Genomic DNA, 26,819 nt, shown 5'->3' on the forward strand with positions numbered 1-26,819 from the left:
ATGATGTTATCAATTCTATTCTGATATGGGAAGTATTATAGAATTGCAATAACTATGTTCTCATCTGGTACAATCAAGATTATGCAATAAATACATAGCAATAAATGTACAGCAATTCCCTGTGTTAGCGTTTATATATGCTGCATTGTATACCTATTTCATCGTCAGCAAATAATCATTTATAATTACATATACGCTGGGAAGTGCATTTACACATACATACAAAATCGTATTTTATTTGACCAATATGTCATGAGATTTTGATTTTACGTGCCAAAAGGGCCGTACACCGTGTAGTTGATGATAAAGATGTTCAAGCGAGTAAGGCTTTAGCTTGTGCTAAACAAGCCTATATATCAAGTCTAACTTATTTGCTACAAAAGAAGGTTGGAGAATTGTTGAAGTATGCGTTAAGTTGAGTTAGTTATGTGTATTCTATGAGATGTATAAACGTACATATGTGTTGGCACCCGATATCAGCTAAGCTACCTGATTTAGCCATATATATGGCATTGTCTGCAAATTCAATAAATCTAAATAATCTCTCCTCGCTGTAAGGAACTGATTTGGCCTCTTCCTAATACCTTCTGGCCGTTCACCTCAAACTCGAGAAAAAACTATCACCTTGCTCAATGCCTCTTATCAGTGTGAAAATCAGTCCAATAGGGATATAGGATTTTTGGAAACTTATTATAGACCAGTGGTCATCGCACCTTGAACACCATGGTAGCAAACAGTTCTTAGTCTGCTGAGGATAAATGGTCAACCTTACACGTAGCATAAACTAACAGGAATAGGATGTTTACGTTTCTGTTGACTTCGAGATGTTATCCATCGATTCCAAGCTCCACCGGTTCTGACCGGCGGAGGCCAGATTAAGCCGGGTTACGTAAGGCTGCATTCATCGAGCTTCTGCATTTGTGTTGCTGAGATCTGCCCTGCGTGGGAGGATGCCATGGCTGTACGTACGCTGAAGTCCAATAACTTCATCTTAGTCCAGACATGCTCTAGCCTTCACCCTAGGGATCTGGGAAGACACTGGTCTGGAAGGTGAAAGAAATGGGGGGGGGGGGGGGGTTGTTCTCCGTTTACCACTTTGTAGTATTGAACTATTACTTAGCGTCATTATGGTATACAGATTAGTATAACGTGCTCAGTTAATCTTCATATGAGGTGCCATTAACAAAGTCCGACCAGGCATCTCTATCTAGCATGGCGGCTACCAAGCTGTAGTCCTTTAAACAAACCCCCTCCTCGTTTAAAGTTAAAGGAAGACTGCTGTTGATAAGAAAGACCACACTATCATAATTATATACAGATGACATCTGCCTGCATTATTAAGTATCCTACTTTAATATCCAGGTTGCGAAAACGAATTTGTAAAGCGGACAAAGAAGCAAAACAATCAAAGATATGCTTGATATAGCGTAATGCTGCGTTTATCGAGCTTCAGTCGACAGAAGGAATAGATAATCGGTGATCTTTTACAGTTGGGGATTAATTGACATTGCTGGGGTCGACCTTCACCCGTCAGTGGAAGAGAGCAATTTGTTCCTGTAGTGCAGACACGGGCACGGAAAATCAATAAGTAGAAGTTACATTGTTTAAGTTGAGCATTATATCACATAGTTTATTTCAATGGAAACTCAATGATTCATATTGAAGGCATTATGTGCATTGTTATATTGTATGTGAAAATGAAAGAGAACATATTTATGAATTCACAAGCAGATTTTTGCGTTGTATAATTGTGTTTCTATAAATTGAAGATGTGACAACATACAATGTTTCATCATGATGCACCGCGGTGTCTCTAGATGGATGACGGTTAGTCTCCACCAGACTGACCACGCTGTCTATTTTGGGAAGATAATTTGTCGGGGGGGGGGGGGGGGGGTTTGCTACCAGAGGAGTTGGCCGATCGGAGAGAAAACATTAACCTTAGCATGGACTGACTACCCTGGCTAATTTCCCGATTTTTTTTGCCGAAGTCTGCAATCTCCGCTCCCGGAATGCCTAGTGGAGGATAGATAACGGTATGACAATGGCAGAATTGCAGGTTATACAAAAACATATCACTTAGGGACTGATCTGACATAAATATGACATCATCATTACAAACTGTTCAGATTTGATGCGGTGGCAGGTACACAGCTCAAAGGATATGACGATTTTGCTTTCACGTGGTCTTTAACAATTCTCTTGACTATCATATTAATTCCTCTGAATTGAATATCAAAGGATGCGTTTAATTGTTCTTTCGGTGCTTCTTTGTGTGATTGTTTCGTTAATCGGATCTTATCAAATTCTCGTTTTTATCAAATTTGTTTAGTCAACGATTAAACTGTACTGCATTTCCTTGACGGAACAACAAATATCCGCCAAAAATCACATAGTGTCAAAACTGGCATTTTACATATTTAGTATAGCGAACACGGGGTAAAGTCATTATGTAGTGCTAATTCAAATATAGTATGAACAATACGATAAATAGAGTATCATTTTCAAATTGCGTCTCTCATGCTTTTTGGCATGTTATATTATATTTGACAGGATGTGCTTATCTTAACAAATAAAATTACTTTTTGGCGCACAATTTGGTGTAATTCCAATCTTTTCCAGTAGGCGGGGTCCCAGGTCAAGATTTTATCACTAAATAAAATATGGACAGCAGTTAGCACCGATTTAAATGCCGTTGAAATACATCAGAAGCCTACGCGTTTCCAGTCGTCACCATCGTTTAAAAATCGACAACATTAGCACAGTTAGAATCAAACATGGTAGACCATCTGAAGTTATACTGTTTAAGGTTAAAAATAGATGAGAATAGATGAGAATGATTTATCTGTAAAACATCGCAGCCTAAAGGCTGAGTAGTTTAATACATTATGTATAAATATGTTATAAAGGAAAATAAATAATAGGGTCAAAAAGTAAACATCATCCAATAGAAATGATTTTTCAAATTAATTCCGTAATAAAAATTACAATCACAATATTATTTATTTTTATCAATAACGTCATGCGCACTTGTTTTGACTTCCCGATCCACCAATCGGGAGAAGGAAATACAAACAGGAGATTTTTTTTAGAAACCTGAACAAACACAGCAGACTGACAACAGAATGCAGACTGTGCCATACGTAAATATAACAGTGGGGAGCCATGCGGCCTGGCCACGCTGACAGCGCTCTGACCGCAGTTAATCAATATCAGACTCTGAATCATTTACGGTTGTCTGAGGAGCACCTAGTACCACGGGGGACCACCATAGTTGTGTATGTATGAGGTTGTCACTTACTCCAGCGTACTATGATTGAAGACCCTTCGGCAGACGACAAACCACCTCCTCTGCAATCCATGGAACTGTGGGGTCGTCAGTTTACCATCCATAGCTGGCAGTACTGACTGTGATTACCTACAGGAACATTTGGGCCCTCCCCAGTACCGTTGGCTCGTAACTATGGCCTGCTAAAATTGCTACTTCCGCCGATTTTGCAGCATTTGTTGAGACATATCAAGAATTAAGGTAAGATTATGCAATGTGTAGTGAAATATTGTTAATCTTTTCGCGGATTGTGTGCCATGTTATATTTTCTTGCACGGGATATGCTATTTAAACAGTATGTATAGCTGCTTTCTTCAAAATGATAGAAAGCACAATATCCAAGTTTCGATGTAATCTTGTATATAAGGAGTTCACAGTACTGTCTAGCATGGTGTATCCCTTGGTAGGGGCAAGGATAGAATTCTAAGATGTACAAAAATATCTACATGGCTACAATAATCACCAATCTCGGAACCTCAATATCGTAATTGTGGGTTTACCATTGACATATCGTAAACGGTTAAAATATGCATTGCTTTTTTTTAGATTTTCCACAATTGTAGGGGGATTTACATAACAGGGGACAATATATGAACCTGGTGACCATACTTTAAGGTTTGATATTGCATGGAAGTAATCGATCTTCCTAGATGAATTTTAAGTAAAAATATTTGATCGCGACTTGCAAAGAAATGGTAATCTAATGGTTATCATTTCAATCACTTACGTACAGATATGGTATTGACTAATGACATGGCCTTTAAGCTTCCTAAAAGGATGAGCTAATCTAGTCGTGTGAACGATATATGCTTATTCCACTATAATCAGTGTTACTCGAACAGCCATCCCAGTTGATTGATACTGTAAACTACGACAAGCACTACCATGGCTCACCTTCCCACGCAAATGCTTACGATGTCAACCCTACAATTCATATAAATGAAGTAGTATTAGTATGGTATGCGTCTTGCTTATGAAGGAGCTTGTATGCCAATAACAAGACAATAACGATGCCTCTGCCGATTTGGTACCTGATAAACAAGACTGGACTGATAGAACTGTGAAACTTAATGCCATCGTGCTGTTGGATATTAATCTCTTATGGTGCCTTTTGCCAACACGAAGGAATTTCTCTGACTCGCCGACAGTTGGCTGAGACTGGAATGGCAGGGTTGATATCGTAATGCATTTGTGTTGCTGCGGGATCAGCCCTGTGCGAGAGGGCACTATTGCTGTACGTACGTTGAAGTTCAATAACTTCATCTTAGTCCAGACATGCCGTTAAGCCTTTACCCTTGAGGTTCGTGAAGACTCTGGTCTGGAAGATAAGATAGATGGGGGGCTCCGTTTGGCACTTATATATGAAATATCGAAAGGGGACTATTACTTACCATCACTATGTTATACAGATTAGTATAACATTTTAAGTTGAAAAAAGACTGCTATTGATAAGACCACACAAACATGATTATACGACTCACGTCTTTATCAAGTCTCCTACTTTTTTCATAGAAAATGTTGCAAAAAATTGTACATAGAATGTACATAGTATACTATTCTATATAGTACATGTATATAGAATAATACTCTGTGTGTTCAGTCGTTTGTTCAACATTTCTCACCACTTAGATCTTATTACAAAGCCCCAATTTCTTTGCTCATCGTCGAACACATCGTCGCCAGAGTCTTCGGGTGCTCGTGTCATGTCATCCATATAATGGAATAAGCCTGACCTAATGGCCTTAAGCCGTGGCGTTAAAACCAATCCGTTATCATTGCAGAGCCGACCCCGGTTGACATATACCTTAGCCTAATCAAAGGGTGATACTTAGTAGTCTCCGTTGCAGTCTTCGAACGGGCCTGGTTTTTAATTAAGGGCTGGTGGGGGGTTGGTTCGCGATTGTCAACGTTGGCTAGGTTCTCTTCTGCCAGGTCTAGACTGGGCGAAACTCGCTTTCACAGCAAACTTCCTTCCTCAACAAACTCCCTCCGTCGGCAAACTCCCTTTCCCGGTACAAGAGAGCCTAGCCAACGTTGAAAATAGCGAACAAATCAGCCCCCCCCCCCCCCCACAAAAAAACAGCCCCGTTCGAAGACTGCAATGGAGGCTAGATACTTAAGGGATAGCTGTTTCTCTGGGAAAAATTTCTCCTGCTGTTAAAATATATTGCCCTTAATTTAGGCCCTCACAACGAAACAACTTTGTATCCCTGCTGGACGTATCTAGGTCATGGCCGTTAGAATCTGATAAATCATGTATTAGCAAGCACGTGCCTGCACTGCAAACATTTTGAACAAGAGACTTTTCATTAGCCAGGATGACGCGTGTGAGACAAAGTAAATGCCACGGGTAAAATACGGTTCCGCTATTATCGGTGCACATACACCGCACTGCAACAAACCTCTGGCCATTTAAAGCAAAGAAATCTCCACATCTGAGAGGAGAGCTGTATTGCGGCTGTCAGAGATTTAGCTGCAATGATGCATATAAACTGCTTTCAACGCTGCATACTCACTCGATTCTATTCACTTGAAAGTATGATGGAAAAAATGCATTCACCTATGCCAGGTGCGGTGCTGTTGATCAGCTTATCAGAACCATATCAGGCGCAGCATCCAACAATAAGTGAATAGACGTTTCGACAATCTGTCGCCATCCTCTGGGCAATTACAAGAGGAGTCCACCCATATCTGCAGTGCAAAGTCATTCAGTGAGAATATCAAACTTCGGAAAAATAAAATATAATTTCATCACGAAGCCGTTCAGGACAAGCTTTGACAGTTTCCGGTCAAATTCATTGAAATGATGGATTACCAAAAAATGTTTTCAGCTGCCAATACTTCCCTAAATGATGATAAATTTATGTTTTGCTGTGGTGCTTTCCGATTACAAAGGATAGAGAGTAGTTACGCCTTTGATCACCGCATGCGGCAAACGAGGTACATGTTCCATCCATTACTGTACGTTGTATTCAGGGATCAAGCCCATTGTGGTAGTTAATAATTAATATATAGCCCACTGACCGCAACACATGTTTAAAATGTTAAAATGTGTTGTAATATGATTTCGCTTACAGACACGGATACGTCGGTTTACAGTCCAGACCACTGAAATGGCATGTTGTTATATTTGGAGTCCGTTTGTTTCTATATGCAGACTTCCTAGCGCGATGGCAGTAACAGCCCGCGAGAATTGCTGCATTTTGCACAGATAGAGAGACTTGGTGTTGCCTGGGCTGTACTGTACACATTTATGTGCCAAAATATGAAATGACACGTCGATGAAGGATAGACATCCAGGTAATAAGATACGCAAAAAGCAGTTACTCAAGGCATCAAACTGGATATGCAATTTTGGAAACGGTCAAAACCGTTTCCCAAATCATATCCAGTTGGTTGAGTGACTGAGTTTTGATGAAATTTTGGCGTAAAGGGCAATGACTCTTGTTGGCATTTATCCAGATAGAGGGATCTGGACTGATGAAGATGGTGGAGCACCCGAGTGTGACCTTTTTCATAGCTGGCAATAAAACTTGGCTTTGGCTCTCATGTACAACATAAATGTGCAGTGATGGAAGTACGTTAAACGTGCCTTGATTGTAATGGTGATGATGATGCTGGGTCATTGATGTGTATATATGTAAGAGGCCAGATGGCAAAGCTAAGAAAAAAATATGATTTTCATAACATTCATACCATTAGGCTCCCTCTTGTTCTGCCAAAATTACCAGTTCTAATCATCTACATGTTTTTATGAACTTGTACAATTATATAATATTAAAGAAACAGAATGAACATCTTGATACTGCTTTTTAATGCAATGAAAGAAGAAGAACTTGCCGCAAGACGTATGTGCATGGTATTTCTTTCGCCGAAGGAATAGTAATCTAATCTATTCCGTACGTGAACATGAACATTTTATCTCGTACCGGCGGCTTGAATGTCAGCACGTCAAATCCATTCCACTGAACATAAACCTGGCTCAACCTAACGGAACGTAATACATCTGCCTTCGGGTTGGATTTTAACGGTTGGAGAAAGTCGTTTTGCTTCAGTCATATTCAGTAGAAAATTTCAAACGGGGAAAATGGGGCCCAGAGTCTTATGCGATATGCGATAGATATCCCCATCATCATCATTTGGTGGTCAAAACTTTAAGTGCTCACTGCCTTTGTCCTCCAGCCCTTTCTATCTCATATAGCTCAGTTTGGCAGATCGTCAAATAGGCTGATATGTTTGTATGGCCATACTTTGGTGCCCACAGAAGTACATTACTGATGACATTCCCTTCGCTCCATGTCCAGCGAAACGTATCCTTCTTTCAAATGTTCACTAGTAATGGAGGCCTCAATGCCTTTGTCCTCCAGCCCTTTCTATCCCACATAGCCCAGCTTGGCAGTCACCCAGGCCTGACTTTGGTGCCCACAGAAGTAAATTCATTTGCTCATCCAGGAATGTTCAGCGAAACGTAACGTTATCCTTTTCTCAAATATGACTTCAGTGATGGGGGCCTCATAAAGCAGTTCCTTTATGGGATAATTTTTACAGCAGACATTTAGGGCAGCACGTAGCAGCTTTGTATAGCTGCCATCACGTTTTCTGGTTCTCTTGAGTAGTTTTGGACAGGTCTGTGGGTTCTTTGAGTGGCAAAGATGAATGCCTAAGACTACTGGCACTGTGAGATAAGCATACGCTACCACGAATAATTCATTTGGTTCAACCGTTTCAGTACGGTTCAGTACGATTAAGTCATATGTCAACATTTCCTAGTTCCTACATTTTGATCTATGTTGAAAACTTTACATTTTACTTGGGTCCATGACGAAACAACTTGCTATGTGACGAAACATACTAAAGCGAACTGACAATGTGGCGAAACGTCCTGTAACCGATGTAGACAGGCGGACTGAGTACAGAATTTCTAGTTTGCAATTTCAGTATATAGTATTGTGAAAATCCCTTTAGAAAAATACGTTTTAGGGAAGATCTACTGGTGGGGCAAGAAAATCATTTCGATATTTTCGAATGGCACTTCAAAATACACGCCTTGGGTCTGAACCTCGTTGGTGTACTTGAAAGTAAATAAAATTTAACAGAGCCGCTGAAAATCCAGCGAGAGAGGCAGTGTTGAACGCCAAGCTAGTACAAATCTGCTTTAACATGGTTGAAGAATGGAAATGATCTTTTAAAAGCTATAATGGATGAGATAGAAACCAATTTGTTCCTGCTTTGACCTTGAATTTGGGTTGCTTCAGATTACATTCGGAAATGCACTGCAAAAATCGATTCAGAAGTAATCTGTTATAATAGTCTTGTACAAGCTTAAAAGCTTGTGCAAGGATATAGCTGACGGTTTATGAATGAAAGATGCTGTATATAGGAAAATTATGCAATATCTACAAATATTTCAGTAATTTGGTAGCCTGGTTACCATTATCATCCCGTCGGCGTAGGGGCGCTTTAGTCATCCCAATCTGCTGATCAAAAGCCTGTTTCTGTTAGCATGTATTTTCAGCTGGCACTGAAACTTTAACCAACCCCGTAAACATTCCCCGGCGAGTGCTGTTGAACTGGGCGGATGGTCTGCTCCCACACTCCCGTAGACATAGCGGTGAACTCCCGATGGTTTGATTACGAGGTTGGTATTTTGCACATTTCCATTGTATACTGGACAAAGTTAGTTTTTCTAAGTTTTCTATAATTTCCATTTTGATTGGTGAGCGTTATGCTGAATTTAGATATGTTTTTAGATATCTGGGATTTTATGTGTTTCGGCAACTCCGGGGTCAGTTCCACCTTCAAACTGCAGGAAAAGTCTCAGTTAAACGAGTATTAACATTACCCATACTTGGGTACACCAATTGAGTGTACATGTCCAGGGCACAAGATACAGGCAAAACGGGAATTCTACTGAGAAGTACATGCTCATACACCAGGAGGCAAAAAATGACCTTGACCTCTTTTCCCTGCACCTACCCTTGTACAAAATATCCCTTCAGAGGTTTCTATATAAGCTATGTTGACTTCGAATGTACACAAACACAGACACATAGACCCATGCACCATAACCTCAACAATATCTTAATTTTTATGGACTAAGAAAGACCATAGCAAGCTATATAAACCACTGTACCCGCCCCTATGATGATTGACATAACTGGCTGTGTACATGTATGTGGGTCAAACGTGTTATTGATATTCCGCTATGGAAAATAGGTCATTCAAAAGCGTACTTATGTCATAAAGCGTTGAAGTATGTCACAAATGGCATACCCCGGTGACATGGCTGTATCCTTGCTATGACATAAACATGCAGCAAAGGCACGTTTATAGACCTAAATGTGACGACGTAAGGTCACGGATGACGCTTCTCATCACAACTGACTTCCAAACATGGTCTGGAGGTCATCGTTTGCCGTGTGTGATGGTGGATTCAGTAACACGTTTATACATAACGGGACCGTTATGAAAGCATTGCATGCTTTCTATTTATATATTTCCAGTCGAAATCACGAGACATCACAGTACCCGGGGTCTCGCCTAGTAGTGGCCATAGCTTCGACGTCTACACACTTTTACCTGAGGAAAGAAATTTCAACAGCGCAGCTCTCAAGTAACGACAAGGTCAGATTGTTACACCCCCATGTTCCCACACCCCTACGCCCCACAACACCCCTCTTACCGACATTCCTAGCCCTATGCTTTGCTCCCGATGATTTGGTTACCATACTAACCCTACATGCACGAGACTGTACCATTATACGACCACATTTGGAAAGCATTTATTCAAGCCTACTACTAGTTGAGGTAGGCCTACTAGCGAATTATGGTCGGGTGTTAGGCAGTCTAGAGTCTATGGGCTGTTCTGGTAACATGTTTTCACGTCCTTCACTAGGAGAAGAAATAAATCAGACGCACAAATCATACCTGGTCCAAAACCTTTCATGAAGGTAGCTACATGTACAATTCACATCCCCACTGAAGTGTTATGCATTAGGCCGAAAGTGCAAACATTGCATGCGGTCCAAAATTGAATCACACAATCAGGCCTTCGCCACATCCATGAGTAATGATATAATCACCCAGTAGCTTCCCAAAGGGCTAAAATTCCTCTAAACAAATCATTGATCCCATCTGTTGGCCAGTAACTATATCACGGATTCATTAAAGCCGTGAATAGGCTAAAGGTTAATAAGGGGTGTTCATTGGATCATTGATTTTGCAATTATCTCATTTGTTCTTTCTCGTCTTCTTACGCCCCATGCTTTAATCAAGGATTCTGACTAGTCGACTAGTCCAGTATCTGCTGAGTATTGATACCTTCATACAAATTGAGGTATTGCTATTGGGGTGTCTGTCTGCCTGTTCGCATTCCAAGTATTTGAAGTCATAAAGTTTGCACCACTGAATTCGAATGGATTGTAATGACAATACATGAGTAGGAATTGGGACGACGAAGTTTTACTTTGAGCCCCCCTGTGTGTGACCTTTCGAATTCCTGTTTTGGAATTAACTTATAGAACCATAATTTTTTATATCTTGCAATTCTGACAAGTTTCCTATTTTGTAACTAAATTTGTATCAAATTGGAAATTGGAATTAATTTTGTATATATAAAGAATCATATCATATCATATTATATTTGATATCTTTCAATACGGACAAGTGTTATGCTTGCACATTTGATATCGAGTTCATTTTCATAGCGTAGGTATGGTTTGTATCGTTTGCAGAATTGTTTGTGAAAAATGACTCAGCACATTACTGTTCAGTTTATATAATGTCTTAACCCGATACTCGTATCAAGCAATGCAGGAATACCTTTTTAAATGTGCCTTTGCATTTCTCTTGCGATGTAGATTGGTGGTTTTCCGACCATGAATAGATGTTTTATCTGGTGCGTAGATAATTCTAATGCAGGGTTGTATAGCAACTGTAGGGTATGACCCACTTTTAGATAGCTCATTCGGCGGCGAGGATACGTTTCAATGCTCTGAGGAAATAAGATGATGGGAACGGATGGATGATGATAGATTCCTGACCCAGAGAGCCTCACGTACCATCAAGGAAAATAAAAGACCCTATGAAAAACAGCAAGCAATCGGGACGTATTTTGGAAAATGCCAGACGTTAGACGTTTCAGGCTGCATCCACAACATTTCGGTATACGTAGTAACACTGAGCAAATTAGCTGAACAGCGTGTTGTTGAAAAAATAACTATGAATGGATGTGCAAAAGACACACTTTAGATAGTCCAAAAGGAAATAAAAATAAGACATCGGGTCATCGACAAAAATATACTGCTTTCTTAGAAATCAGCTTGACAGTATCTTGACGACGGCTTAGGCTAGGGTCACAATTAGCCCGGTGCCCGTCAGGGATGTAGCCCCGGCCGGGCTCTGAAGTCGGGCGGACACCGGCTGTTTACCGGCTGTCGTGGTCACAATCAAACGTTGCCTTCGCGCTGCCCCATGGGGGTCCCGGAGTGTTCCGGCGGGCACCCCGTCATTTTTCTTTAAAAAATTTCCACCTTCCTAGGTTCGTCTCCGGCAGACACCCGTCAGATGTTCTGACGGTGTCCTGTAGTCACCCCTGCGGGGTCCGACAGGGTAACGTTTGTCTCTCACAGCCCGGTGGGGCAGTTGTAGGGTCCCTGCCGCATGCCCTGCGAACAACGGCAGGGAACCAGGCAGGCTCCTGGTGGGCACTCTTTAAGGGGTATAAAAACAAGCATTGCCTGCATTCACTTAAGGTAGTACATCATTGAACTTGGAGTACTGGTGCGGTACGTCGGGGTCCGTTCACTGCGGCACGGTTTTTTTCGCCAACTTTTCCTCGCACTCGCACTGACGTGCGGCACTGTTACGTTTCTAAACTAAACTAAATAAACATGTTATTGGAATTTTTAATGTCGGCGGATGACTTGCCAAACTGTTGAGGCCTATATTTTTATATTTGTAAAACGAAAAAAAATGGCTTATGGGTCCGAATGACTGCAAGTTTGGCGTTCCGTCGGCCAATTGCAGAGGAAACGTCCTTCTTCAGCCAAACATCTTTCTTCAGCTTGTTTCTATAGTCTGGGGTTGTAATATCGTAAAAAAACATAGAAGCTTTCTATGAAGGAGGCTATCTGTTCGTCCTGCTTCTCAGTGATGCAGCCTATTATGTGGTCTGTTGCGTGGTGTGTTGTCCTATCCCCCTCTGTTCAGCCCTTGTCTGCAGAAGTTTCTGTTGCTGAATTCTTCCGCCTGCCTAGTGGGCTAAGGGCTGTTTCCCCTGGTCTTCTCCTTTCCCTTGGTATAGCGCTATGCACTTAACTCCACTGTAATACGAGAACTGTGTGATACGTGTAAGTTCACGGCTTTTGTCCTTTCACGTGATCTGTGACGTCACATATTTGACCCGGTGTTACGAATTACACACTTTTATTCCGTAAACCTGGTCTTTGACGTAACGAATTTATTCCGACAGACTGCCGGCAACCGGAGGGGTCCCTCTCGGTGTTGTCACGATTAGGTCGCGGGGTGGTTGTACGAGCGGGTCCCTGGTTCATTTTAGCTCAGACTTAAATTGAACCAGGGTCCCGGCCGGGCCTCAAAATACCCCGGCAGCCGCGAGGTGTCCCACAGGGTAACGGAGGGGTCACGCCCGAAAGTGCCAAAAAACAGCCCGTGAATTGTCCGGCAGGGCCCCTTTTTCGAATTGTGACCTAAGCCTTACGAAGCATGAAATTGATATCCTATTTGACAGAGTGCTACCATCATCTGCAAAGATGGAAGGATGCCTACTATATCTCAGCGACAAAGGATCTCTTGAAACAGACAAATAACCATTTAGATAGATATAGCTTATAAACATGAAAGCGCGTGGTTGGCTGGTTGGTCGTTCGGGTGGCGGTGACGATTCATCACGGACTTAGTTTGCCATTTTAGTATCTATCAGATAAAGGCATCGGATATGTTAGAAACATGTATGAACAATTTGTTCTATTTGCATGTGAAGATGGGACCATAGCTTCTAATCTTTCATATTTGACATCTAGCTCTTTCGGTTACATTAACGAAAGGACTTGTTAATGAAATAGATTTAAGGTCATCAAGGTTGATGTATGTATGTATGTAAGGTTGAATTGTTTTCTTATTGGTCTTTCCCTTATCGTTTGTAGATTTCATTAATAAATAACATTACACCGTTCTTCTATAAGAATGCAATGAAAAAAAAAAACTTAGATTGACTTGCAGGGAAGAGGACTGAAAATGCCAACAATATGAGCACAGAACTCTTGTACCGTGAAATTGGTACCACCTCAAACGCAGCAGAGAACCGGCCATGACGTCATTCCTGCCCATTTCAATGACTGATGATGCTATCCGGTCAGCTAACGGGTGATCTCGAGAAAAAATCAAAAGCTTTGAAAATGGAAAGGAGAAAGTTCATGGTCACGACAAATTACGTGGTCTGTGTGAGCTGCAGTACTTTCATGGTTATGCAATTTCATTCCCTGTGAAATTTGAAATAAAGGAACATGCTTCCATTCCACCCGAAATGTATCATTTTCCTTAGTATCAATCATTTGGCTACATCATGATACTCAATAATTCAAGATTGTGATGATGATTGTTTTAGCCTGAGTTATAAAGCAAAAAGTCCCCAGAAGTTGGGATTCTTTTTATTTGATACATAAACCATAGTATGCTTCATTTTCTCCCAATATCCCCATACATCTAAATTTTGTTTTCCTTCCTTATCATTTCGAATTCCATCATCAAAAAGCAAAAATCACATAATATTTTCGTTTCACAAGCCATGTCGATACACTGGTCGTTTACTGATAAACATGTACACACCAAGAAATAATTGATATATATATATATATATATAACCTAATATACACGTAACTGGTAATAATGCAAATATAACATCTGTCTTTTGCTGCTAAGGCTATCTAGGGATCTTGGGACACTTACATTGCTTTGTAAAGCTCTTACTATCTTTTGAGTACCATAGCACTGAAGCGAGACATTTTACTGCCAACAAAGCTCTTATTGCCTGCGAGACCAATTACAGGTAAATTTGTCTCGTTCCATCCGCTAAGCATGACGCCATGTGGAGGTATTTTCCGCCAGAAGAGAATCGTTCCCTTGATCCCTTAGACGATTACTACAGGAAGCTAGGAGAGAATCATTCAAGTGTTAGCAGGTGTTCTATTGCAATGGGTAACGTTAATGACATGGCTTCCTTCAGTCTGGGCTATTTCTCGTAGCTCATGCAAATACAAATGGAATGGGACGAGCAGGTTATTTTGGACAAGCCTAAACCTCGAGGATTTCCCCGATAATGTCCTAGTTCATCTATCATACATCGCCACAAGTTTACAGTATGGTCAATAATTCATTAACGAAACCATAACATTTGCGTAACCATCCTATCAGACGAGTACCTGCTTGCTATTCACCTGTATACAAATTTTATTTTTCTGTTAATGCAGCAGTATGAGTTATAGAATATCCATTGCTTGCGAATGTTCAAATTTCTTCGAAACATTGCTTGTTTAAAAATCACGTCACGTTCTTCTAGAATTTTGTTATTATATGGAAAATGTAGTTATTTCCTCTAAATCTTCTTGAAAGCGTAATAAACTTGGTGTATCACAACTGTCGTTGGTGTTTGCAAAAATGTGTCTGCTGAATACTAAAAAGGAATAGAAAACTATGAATCAGACTTTCCAATGCAACAACTCCATATAATTTGTATGTCAAAACTTCGTCAAGGGAGTTTTAAGGATTATCTGCCGGCAGACCAGCTATCATCAATAATGTTAAATCGATACCAAATGGCACATGGGGAGGATAGTATTGTTAGCACGATTGATATTTATTACTTTGTTATCATACATAAACCTCACGCTGAGCCTGCAACCGTTGTGGAAGAGTTATTGCTTGATTAGTCTGAAGCAAAACTTATTTCTCTTTTGGGATATGCGTTTCTTGAAATTTAAGTGCAATATACCAAGCCAACAGAAAGTAATTTTCCCACCGTTTTACGATACATAAACATAATGGCTTTGGTGTAACTTGGAAACGACCGTATGGCGTCTTTGGATTCGAAACTTTAAATCTGAAAGCAAGTTACTTCTTACAGCAAATTGTAAGCGAATAACAGACAAAATACAAGCCTTCATTGGCAATAGCGTCTTGGTATATTGTCTATGAACCTCATCCGGTATAACATCCGGGCTACATACTTACCAACTGTTTTGTTGATATACACAGTGCGTGGCTGACACAGTTCATCCAAAGCCATGGACACTCCGGTTCTAAAGGTGGCTGTTTTTGAGGTAAGGTACATATTTTTCATAGAAATTATACATGTACATGTTGCATTTTAACTTACATTATATGTTAAGAATTTTCTCACTACTTTTAAACGATTGTAACCAAATATTTATGCTGCAACTGTAAATTACTGTAACTAAAAAATCTGTACATGTACTTCATAATAATTATGCAAATGTTATGTACTTTCATACGTTTTTTTTCTATTTTTCCATAACAAAAGAATGTGAATTATGACTGCTGAATGCTCTTCAATGATCCTCAATGTAATGTTTCATTTCTCACAGCCGACTCATCCTTTTCTTGCGTTATTGTAGAGATCTCCGTTCATAGTGAAGCTAGAGAGTCCAGATGGGTTCCAGTGGAGTGGTTTCTGTGTGGACCTGTTGAATCACCTCTCCTCCCTGCTAAACTTCCGGTACGAGCTGTACGAAACCCCGGGTAATGCTGCAGGAAACAGACTTCCTGACGGAAACTGGACCGGAGTGATTGGTCAGATTGTTAATGAGGTATGTTTTTGTTGTCTAAATTTCTTAGCTTTATATCATTGTATTAATCCTTGTGGATCCATCTACATTTATCTATATCTAATAATATAGATCTACCTTTCTTTGCATCTATCAATCTATCATCTGTCTATCTATTTATGTAAACATCTGTCAATAGATAAATAGACATTTTCATCTGTCCATCTATCTAGCTACATAGTGTTAATGTCTACCTTTATCTATATCTATAACCTAGCGATCTAGTAGAGGTGTCATTCACACATATATACCAAACGTAACCTCGTATTTTCAATAGAAACACAATGTTAACCCTTGTTACGTGTCTGTAGAAAGCTGACCTGGCCTTATCCTCCCTGTCCATCACGTCTCTGAGGGAGAAGGTCGTGGACTTCACCAATCCTTTTATGGAATATGGTCACGTGCTGGTCATGCGCAGACCGTCACTGGAAGACAGGCACATCCTGGCTTTTACCCATCCATTCCATTGGCAGGTGACAAGAGTTTTTTTTTTCTATTTGGCACATAGATAAGGAATAACACGGTCTTATCTATGAGTCATTTATCTATAATGTTAACGTATGTGTCTTAATTGGACACGTTCCTGATGAAACTACAAAAATTGCACAAAGGTCATCCATGCTTTGTGAAACAGTCACACTACATTAAGCTACAAAATTGCCAGCAATTACAAGTTGCAGTTATCAAGATCTCGACATTTTGACGTGAATGATGTTCATGGTCTGACAGCATAACAAGATGGCGTGATGAAAGTTGTGGTGTTTAGATGCAAGCAAGTCAAAATGACCCCGAGGAAGGTGGCAGATGGTCACCGAAACTTCGGTAGAATAAACACTAGTCTAGTTTGTGTGCAAAGGATATCTTACGTGGCTGACAGAAGAGGATAAAAGAATCATTGTAGGAGCTGTCCTGCTTTACTTTAGTGCAGCCTTCCACATAGTTAATCACGATATCCTGCTAGCTAAGTTGAGATGTCATGGATTCAAAGACCTGGCAGTCAGCTGGGTAGAGAGTTAACTCAGAGGAAAGGAACAGGCTGTGTTTTTTTAATGTGCCTATAAATGAGATCCTAATAAAACAAACAAGCAAACAAAAATCTTTCTGTCAACTTCTAGCATGTTTCGAGCAAGGCTACTTAAGAGCAGGTAGATGATATTGTTTTTTCAATCAAACTTTACCATCACAATTGTTCTTCCCTCCCCAGGTGTGGTTGTGCATCATCACCTGCATGTTCACGGTGGGAATCCTGCTGTTCCTGACCAGCAGACTCAGGCTGAAGATGAACGCCGGGGACAGACATGCCGACAACGACAGGGCCTTCAACCTCAGGAACAGCCTCTGGTTCGTCTACTGGTCCATGATGCGGAAAGGTAAAAGTGCACTCTCACTGCACTTGCGTCAAGCTTGCGTCACCGCAGGGTTCGTTCACTGCGTCACTGTTTTGTTATTTTCTCTAATTCTCTAATTCTAATTTTCTAATCTAGATATTACGTAATACGTAAACGTATGACTCAAAAGACAACAAAATACACAAAAGGTAGGAAAATTCGTTCTTTTATCTCTGAAATTCTTTTTATATCTTTAGTATCTTTATTATTTTACCTTTAGTATCTTTTGAACCCCGCAGTGACGCAATTGTAGTGAGAGAGCAGCTTAGTCAAGTGTTTAATCGATACGCTGGAACAGTGACTTAAGCACGCGCACAGATTGTTAAATTGGTCAGACGTTTCAGGTTGCTTCTCGTAACTGACCGAACAAGACCTGCGGGTCACCAGGCTTAAACCCCAAACTATGTGAAGTGCGTTTTATTGGTAACATTGACTAACCATGTGTATCTTATTATTAGCATCGGCTAGCGATGTGTTTCGTATTGGAAAATTGACTAGACGAGTGTATGTTATAAACGAAATTGATTAGCCATGTGCATCATATGTGGAACATGGATCAGCCTTGATAATCAATATCTATCTCATGAAAATGATTGATAAGATAGGCATATCTGTATTTTGTTGAACATTGAATAACCCTGTGTAACATTGTTGGTAACATTAATTATATGTATGTTATAGGTATCGTTGAATAGCTTTGCATCTTAATTATGGGTAACATGCATTGGCATCTGTATAACATTGACTAGCCATGAGTATGTATGTGTATTTGTGGACAACAACGACTATACATTTGATCTTACGGATAACGTAGGACTATTTTTTTGTACTTTTCCAACACTCAACAGGAGGAGAGCCCCCACCGCGGTCTCTATCTATAAGGATCATGGCAGGGTTCTGGTGGCTGTTCGTGCTGATTGTCGTGTCCACTTACACCGCCAACCTCACGGCTTTCCTCACCGTCAAACGCCTCAAGCATCCCGTCACCTCTCTGGACGACCTCGCCTCGCAAACCAAAGTCAAGTACGGCATCGTCAACCGCGGGTCGCTGTACGATTTCTTCAAAGCACAGGAAGGTGAATATTCGAGTATAAGAAGATTATTTGCGTTTGGGATCGCAATGTTGGCAGCGACACCTAGCTGCAGTTCTTGTCTTGAGGCAGGTGACAGAGAGTCACGGAATCGTCTGCTGTGATTGTATGTCTAGGCTGTAGATGAATATATCTCCTTATCCTGTGATTCTCAAACATTATTAATCCCATGAAATATCGAGTATGCCTTATAAGACTATGGGAAATCATGTTATGGATGACGCCTATGCCGACACTGTTTTTCATCTGATTAAAATATTCTAATTGGGGGCTGTAATTAAAACACTAAAAGACCTAAAGTTTTTTTTTTACATGTATGAGCGACACAGTAGACGCAAGCCATTTATGCTAGCTTTGAACTTTAGCTGTTTCCCCCTCCTTAGGCACAAGTTCTATCTATGAAAGACTTTGGTACGGCATGGAGGCCAATCCACAGGAAAGCTTCGTCAGCAACATACAAGAAGGGATGGACAGAGCAAGACAAGGGGAATATGCCTTCATAACGGAAGGCACTCATTTCATGTATGAGGTAATTACATAATTCATAGAAAAGCTGCATCATGGTACGTGATATGGTGTAGAATGGTGTGATATATGATATATGATGCGATATGACATGATATGAGTCTTATATAAGAGGCGTCGCGTCGCGTACCGGTAGGGTGTTTGGATTTTGGTTTTGGTTTAGTTTAACCCAAATATGATCCGACGTTGTATCCGCAGAGAGGCACATTCAGATGCTCAGTTCCTGGACTCATTCTTTTGGACACCATTTCTAACTACAATAAGTGAAAATGGCAGTTTAGACGTTCATTATGAATGGTATCTTAGTAGTGATCTAAAGTGGCTGAGATCTTGGTCTATGTTGGCGCGGGAAGCCAACATGTTTGTAATGGCCATTTGCATTATTCAATTAGAGACCTCTTAGAGAATCAGCTATAATACGTTTAAGGGGACTAGAACTTTTTTAGTCGTCTTGAAAAGAAAGACATGGATACATACTAGATGAAAATGTTGTGCGATAGATCTAATTGATTTTGACCCTTTCAAACTTTTCTTGAATTCATTGAAAGATTGTAGCTTGGCATATACGTACAGAATATTTTTCTCCCACTGCTAGGCCATGAAAGACCCGGACTGCCAGTTGAGCATGGTGGGTGCGCCGTTTGTCTATGGAGGCTATGGGATCGCCACAAGGAACGGCAGTCATTGGACAGAGAAACTAACTATCGGGTAAGACTAAAGAGATAGATATTTATTTATTACTAGTCTAAATCTTACTTCGACGATGTAGATCAACCAAGGCCAATACGTTCATACTTGCACAACCATATACGTAACTCGTATCTTGGCTGTTCCATGATTTGCGTATTGTTACATGTACATGTTACCACTCTAAATATGATGTACTCTAAGTCTTGTCAGGACGTGTTAATGAGATGTTGCACCTTTGTTTTCTATCACATGAAGCATCTTACAGCTGCGAGAGTTGGGCAGAATCAACGCGTTACGGGACCGGTGGTGGCCGAAGTCGGAGTGCTCGCTGGACGGGTCCGATCCCCGCGCCAATGCTAGCGGTCTGACGCTGGGGGAGCTGAAGGTTATTTCCTTCCCTCGTATGATATACATAGGAAATTTATCAAATAATGTCTAGACACTAGAAATCCCTCCAATTATTGTAAAAGACCAAATTCATCCCCTTCTATGTAGTACTACCTTTGTATAAGTAGATTAGCCTTACAGAACTGAATCAGTAGAAGCCATGCTTTTTACCTTGTACAATTGTTGCGCAATAAACTTATAATTATGTATAAAGCTTTAACCTTGACACCTAAACAAGTTACGTTGTACACAACTTTGGTGTTGTGTAATGGATTGGTTGGTCGGCACATTGACTCTCTCCCTCATTTAGTTTAGTCCATTTAGTATACATCTTTTTGTCTGCCTGTTAATTTCTCTCTGTCTCTCTCTCTCTCTTATAGTATATATATATGATACATAGAGAGAGAGAGAGAGACAGACAGACAGAGAGAAAGAGAGGGGGGAGAGAGACTGTGTAAGGAGTATAATGTTTCATGTTCTAAACTCAACAGGGCGTGTTCTATTTGCTGTTTTGTGGCCTGGCGGTGGGTGTTGTCGTTGCAGTTTGTGAAATCTACTGGCAGAACACGCATCCCGTCAAGGAGGTAAGTAGCAATTTAGATAGTTTGTGACTTTTTCATTTGTTCCAAACTAATCCTCAATTAGGCCATAAGGTTTGATATGCAGACAGCGTTATATGCTTACTTGGCAATTTTACTGGCACAAAAGTCGGAGTTTTACAGTGAGGTATTGCTTTTATCTTTCTGTCTGTCCATACTTGGCCAGGGTTCAAATTGGTTCCCCAGTAGGCACGCAGGCAATGAATGTTGCTATCTGTGAAATCTGGAGCCCGAGGATGGTATTTGGGTGTTGAGCACGCAATGTGTGAAATGGATTTTAGATTCTAGATTTATTGAAATTGCAGACAATGAAATACATCGCAAACCCTGGCAGCTTAGGTGATAGTGGATGTCAATACATACATACATTTACACTTCTTATTGAATACACATGATTAACTCAACTGGTTAACGTATACATAACGTATAAAAAGGTTAACGTATACTTCAAATAAATTTTCAAAATACTTAACATCAGTACGGAATTTTCGAATTGTTTTAATGACCTAGCTGCTTATTGCAATTTTAAACATCTATATCTACAGTCAGACAATCCCCTATGTAGTATACCGTGTTCTAGTATACAACTTGACTTCACAGTTTTTATTGTAACTGATTGGATTTTTAAAAATCATTACTGCGTGTGTTTTTTGTTTTGTTTTTACAGAGCGAACAGTCCGTACCACTGGAGAAAGACCTGTCCCAGGAATTTACAGACCATGCGTTTTTAAGAGAGTGTCTACAAAAAGCCGAGATAGGAGAGATTCGAGTCGTCATCCAAAAGATCGAGCCAAGCAACACGGACAGGAATCCGTAACAAGACTATTGTTGCGTTGTTACATGATGAGTGCTTTATTCTAGATACATATCAGACCCATTCTGTTAACCGTGCCTTCTTTGTCATGAGATTATTGTATTGATGAAATCAGTATGACAACGTTTTGGCGTCAGAACATGTGCTCAACTCCTTTCAAGTACCGATGTCTGCGTCCTCGGGCATCTTGATTGCACGACTTTACCATTTAGGCATGGAAATTGGTGCCTAAATTCGGTTAAGGAGATTAAAGGCAGTGGAAGGAGAGGGTTGAGGTTTGTTTTCCAATACTGTGCCCTAGACACAGTTGACAAAGGCATACTGCCTTTACAACTTTAAAGTGCTATGGGCCATGGATTTTCTATAACTTTATGAATGAATTGAAGCTGGCTCAAAGTATGTACTTACATGCATACATGTATATAAGTAGAGATTGCGTTTGAAAGACATCGCTAAATACCTGTCGTAAAAAAATTGCGAAAAAGTACATGTATACAGTCCAAATACAAGATAGCTATATTGTAATTCTTGAAGTTTGAAGTTAGAGTTCCGGATTCCAGGTCTGAAGGAGGGAAATAAGGTAATTATATTTTGCTGAAATTCGAGTTAATGTTATGTTAATCAATGCTATTTTTTAGGTACGGTGCACCTACTCCTCCAACAGGAGTTTATAACCATTTTCGGCGTGAATCTTTTGCCTAGTTACGTATTTATGTTGTGTGTAATTCATCTTGTATGTATGATATGATTTCAATTTTTGTATCAACGTGTAATCTTGGTTACGTTATTTGGATTCCTTATCAATCAGCATACTTTGCTGAAGGAACAACCCAAATATGTTTACGATTGATTAAATGAATGACATCAGTCGTTACCACGCTAACTAATTATATGCATATGAATGACACAAAAGTCTATAGATTTAGATAATTTGATTCATTGTTTTTACCTTTTGCAGGTTTTGTAGTTTGCGTACTACTGAGTACGATAAAGAGCTTTTTCAACATACGAAATATAGCCATGGCACTTTGCACATGCTCATCGTTGAATTCCAGACACGCTCGTTACATAAACACAAAACTGTTGGAGTGATCTTGATATATAGCACTATTTGGTTCCAACGAACATTATCAAGGATTCCAAAAAGAGTCGTTGAGATCAAATCTGATAAGATAGACGGACCATTTGTTATAAGCCGCAAGGGTTCCTTTATGAAATAAGTTGGCAGTCGTCCAAGAATATTTCTGGTCTATATTGCCTTGCACCAGTTTCTTCCAGATCACTTCAGTGTTCACTGACGAAAGATGGTGGATGCTATCTGAAACGTCTTACCGTTTTGAAATCATATCCAATTGCTTAAGAAACTGCTTTTTGGCATATCTTATTACCTGGATGTCTTATCTTCAAAGACGCATTGCCATGCAGTATATGGCAAGACTGATGATTTTTTTCAAGTGGACTTCCAAATAGCTGGGTACCCCTTCGGTGTTTCCACGATTAGGTTACGGCGTCTAGCTCTTGGGTTGATTTTACTACCTACTTACCTACAGAGTCCCTTGATTTGAGTTTTAAAAATCTTGCAGTATATGGCAAGCCTGATGATTTTTCCCGGTGGACTCACAGATACCTTGGGTACTTCTTGATGTTTACACGATTAAGCTACGGTGCCTTGTTCTCTGGTTGATTCTAACTGTGATTAAAAAACATCCTGGGCCCTGCTATGCCCCAAGATAGTCCGTTAGCAGCTGGCTGCCCCGCGGGGCCACGTAGAGGTCAGACCAGAGAGTGAAATTTTGGGGAAAAAAACCCAGCAGGTAAAACACTTGACAGGGCCCCTTTTCTCGAATGCGACCTTAATATAGCCAAGCTAGCTTTCCATGTCGTTAACTCTATATTCATTCCAATCTTACGTTTTACGTTTCAATATCACAGGTTTATTATCCGTGTTATTTTACACACTGTCAATAATGTTTGTTGCATGTATACATAACTAGCTATAAATGACCAAAGACACAGTAAACATGGGGCCTCAACAGGTAAGTGTGAAAAACGGGATGCAAAAGTAGAAAATAATTTCTATCGTAGTATTGGAAAGAAAGATTTTTCATTACCATAAACCCGCAAGGTAAAACTTACTGGATGTCTAATCTTCATCGACGTATCGACCATAAGCTACCCGTCCCTTTTTTTAGGTTTTAATGACTTCAAAATTTACAATATTTAGATAATTTTGTCTCTGGCAATGTAGAGCTCCGGGGTTGGATACAGCTTGCTGGAAAATGTGCCTATGGCCTACCAATAGGTATGTACGTTTTCACTATGAATAAGTGGCATTTAGAAATGAAATACGTGTGCAGCTAGAACAAAAAGGGCTGAACCTGTTTGATAGATGAAAACAATTTAATGGAATGATTCTTATAAAGATTGAGACATATCTTTAAATAAAGGTGCCGGCAGTTGCTTGTTTTAATTGATGGCCGAAGGTTTATAATCAACCATTGCTGACTGTTTAAGTCAACCATTGCTGACTGCATATCTATGACATTCACATTTTCTAGATCTACGTACATAGTATATATTCAGTATTTTTAGAAACGTCCCATGAGTTCAATGAAAGTCAATTGGCATACGCCTGCCCAATGTCATTCGCATCTACTCGGTTGTATCCAGAGCTTTCTTTTGAAGTTGACTATCACGAATATCTCTTTTTAAGGCCGGAAAAGCCAGTGAGAAAAATCTTGAAGATTATAGTTTCAAAGCGAATTACAACAGCATTTTCCGGCGCGGATAGGCTTTTATTTGCCATTTTATTCTAGGTGTTTATGGTCACATGGGGTCCCCCAAGCTTCTTTAGCTACACCATATATCGCCTAGTTCGGGACGCTCATATCAATAGGTGTTTATAGGAACCGGATAGGCCTCAGCCTCATGCCTCCATAAACAAATGACATAATACATTTCTCGCCAAATGTTTTTGTAGTCACCAAATAAAAAGTTCATGGATTTCAACTACAAAGTTTTTTGTACCCTTTTTTCTTTTGCGATCTTTACAATATTTGCAAACCCTTCCTCAATCACAGCCTGGTAGTGTCCGTATTGGCGTTGCTATGACAACTACAGCGCTTCTGGCTGTAAGAGTTCCTCTGTATCACTATCGCGTACTGACCGCTGGAGAATCCGCGCATCAGTTCCTGGAGATTGCCTTCCTCAATGTCCTCCACGCCCTGGAAGGAAAAATAAGGTCACATCATTGTTTAAGGACCATACATTCTCTACATGTACAACTGAATAAGGTTAGGAGAGTTACTGCTGACGTTTCGAGTGACATCCATCAACCTTTTAGAAATCTCTAGAAAGAAGTGGTAGAACTAGTCGATACTTAGGCTATAGTAAATGTGATATAACGGGTAAAAATGGTTGTATATGTCAATATACGACGCAAAATCGTTTTATAATGTGCCTGTCTTATGACCATATGTCATAAGATGCTTTATGGAATATTCTATCTTACAACATTTTTCTATGAAATGTAACAGTCATTGTAATAAATAGTGTACAGTTATCTAATGTTTGTGCTGAGATTATGAAAAATTTTACATGTTATTTATTGATAAAATACTTGACAGGAGATGAGTTAATATGATTTAAGTATGGTAATAACATTTTTCCTTGTTGCAGTCACGTGGACAGTTTTGACGTTATGGATACGTGTACGTTTGTAATTGTATACTTTTCTCCTTTTGTTAATATATTGAAATACCAAGCAATATAATTAAACACAGCAAATAGTAATGTCTAAGGTTACCTTCGTCTTAAATCCCCGAAATCGACACCAAAGTATTTCTAGCACTGCTACTACGCACCCAAGAGCACTACCTGCAAAGCCAAATTGCGTGTAAATGGAAAATACTTGTCAAGAAAAACAAGTATCAAGAGTATAAAAAGTTACCATTAAATCAAACAAAGTATTGTTTGCAATGTTATGTGGTTAATCTTTTTGACTATGATTTAATTCTTTTATATGCAAAAAACAGCATTGGGATTTTGACATGAATACAAATCATAAATTTTAACTTAAAATGTATATCCCTGGCACTTAAAAATAAATGCAACGGACAAATATGGCGACCGAACCAACATGGCGGCCAAACCAACAAGGATGCCGTCAAGGAAAGTTAAGACGATCTTTATCCCACTCACCTCCTGCAAGTAGATAGAAGATGCCTAGGAAATCTGCCATGGCGAGCTCACGTGCGCTGGCATCTTTCCTGGACCCGTCCAAGTTACAGCTACTCCTGGGCCACCACGTGTCACGTAGAAGATCTATCCTCCCAGATTCTCTCAGCCGCAGGATTCTAAAATAAAAAGAAAGAAATCTGTCTGTTTCAACAACTATGAAATTCAACAAGGATTAATCTAAGCAATTTGTGTTTATATATTATTATTTCAATATCGCCAGCATCAGTTTGAAATGTTTTATTTCATTTAAGGTAACTTTCACTAGACTCCAGAGGGGTCTACCGAAAGTGCGAAAAGGAACGAAAAGGAACGAAAAGGAACGAAAAGGAACGAAAAGGAACGAAAAGGAACGAAAAGGAACGAAAAGGAACGAAAAGGAACGAAAAGGAACGAAGTATGAAGCAAACTTAAATAAAATCAATGAGAATATAAGGAATCGGTACTGCGGGCGTTAGAAGCATATGAAACGTGTTTTATTTTACCGAGAATTTGACAATATCAAATTTTTACAGCGCTGTTTCAGGCTGTTGTTTTTGTGTGGCTAAATTATTCTTTGAAGATCTGCGAAATACAAAGAAACGGAACTGAGATAAGAAAGTAAGGACTAAAATTCAGTGGGTGGTAGATAAATATCGATTATTATACATTTTCAGGATGAGGCAAGATTGTAACGTTGTTGTTGTATTTGGGTGGCTTTTATTCTCCCTAGAGGGCAGCCCCGCATGCAAATGACCCGCGAAATCCGGTCAGGAAAGATATGCTAATAAACTGCTGCTCCACGAGCATGACAGCTCCTTTCAACAGGGCCAACAACATGGTTTTCTGGAGACTGGAGACATATCTTCTCGCTCGTTCACAACGAAAGAAAAGCTGTGAAAGGATAGACATATATACA

The 26,819-nt window shown here is 39.9% G+C and overlaps 2 protein-coding genes and 1 long non-coding RNA gene across 3 annotated transcripts in view; 2 read left to right on the plus strand and 1 right to left on the minus strand.

Moving 5' to 3' along the window:
* Positions 1 to 9,722: 9,722 nt before the first annotated feature.
* Positions 9,723 to 20,324, plus strand: LOC118430039 (glutamate receptor ionotropic, kainate 1-like). The gene is made up of 9 exons (XM_035840744.1): positions 9,723 to 9,954; positions 15,600 to 15,666; positions 15,982 to 16,173; positions 16,503 to 16,664; positions 17,396 to 17,561; positions 18,428 to 18,655; positions 19,054 to 19,199; positions 19,791 to 19,903; positions 20,141 to 20,324. Exons 2-9 carry the CDS (start codon positions 15,631 to 15,633, stop codon positions 20,322 to 20,324), a joined length of 1,227 nt encoding a protein of 408 aa, XP_035696637.1. The 5' UTR covers positions 9,723 to 9,954; positions 15,600 to 15,630.
* A 435-nt stretch (positions 20,325 to 20,759) lies between these two features.
* LOC118430664 lies at positions 20,760 to 21,751 on the plus strand. Its single transcript, XR_004832883.1, has 2 exons — positions 20,760 to 20,856; positions 21,539 to 21,751. It is a non-coding gene; the product is annotated as an uncharacterized LOC118430664 (long non-coding RNA).
* Positions 21,752 to 24,752: 3,001 nt separating this feature from the next.
* The window catches only part of LOC118430040 (glutamate receptor ionotropic, delta-2-like), a 10,071-nt gene continuing 8,004 nt past the window's right edge, over positions 24,753 to 26,819 (minus strand). The window contains exons 10-12 of the mRNA XM_035840745.1: positions 25,886 to 26,040; positions 25,491 to 25,561; positions 24,753 to 24,909 (exon numbers count right to left, since the gene is read on the minus strand). Coding sequence (XP_035696638.1) covers positions 24,760 to 24,909; positions 25,491 to 25,561; positions 25,886 to 26,040 — 376 coding nt within the window. The 3' untranslated portion in view covers positions 24,753 to 24,759. The remainder of the gene's footprint in view (positions 24,910 to 25,490; positions 25,562 to 25,885; positions 26,041 to 26,819) is intronic.

The sequence above is a fragment of the Branchiostoma floridae genome, chromosome 14, assembly GCF_000003815.2.
Source record: "Branchiostoma floridae strain S238N-H82 chromosome 14, Bfl_VNyyK, whole genome shotgun sequence".
NCBI lineage: Eukaryota > Metazoa > Chordata > Leptocardii > Amphioxiformes > Branchiostomatidae > Branchiostoma > Branchiostoma floridae.

Bases quoted from the DNA above. Each gene is read 5' to 3' on its own strand.
- LOC118430039 (XM_035840744.1), top strand. From the start codon at position 15,631: ATGGACACTCCGGTTCTAAAGGTGGCTGTTTTTGAG. The intron at 15,667-15,981 runs GTAAGGTACATA...GCGTTATTGTAG, and splicing joins TAAAGGTGGCTGTTTTTGAG to AGATCTCCGTTCATAGTGAA. The intron at 18,656-19,053 runs GTGAATATTCGA...CCCCCTCCTTAG, and splicing joins TTTCTTCAAAGCACAGGAAG to GCACAAGTTCTATCTATGAA.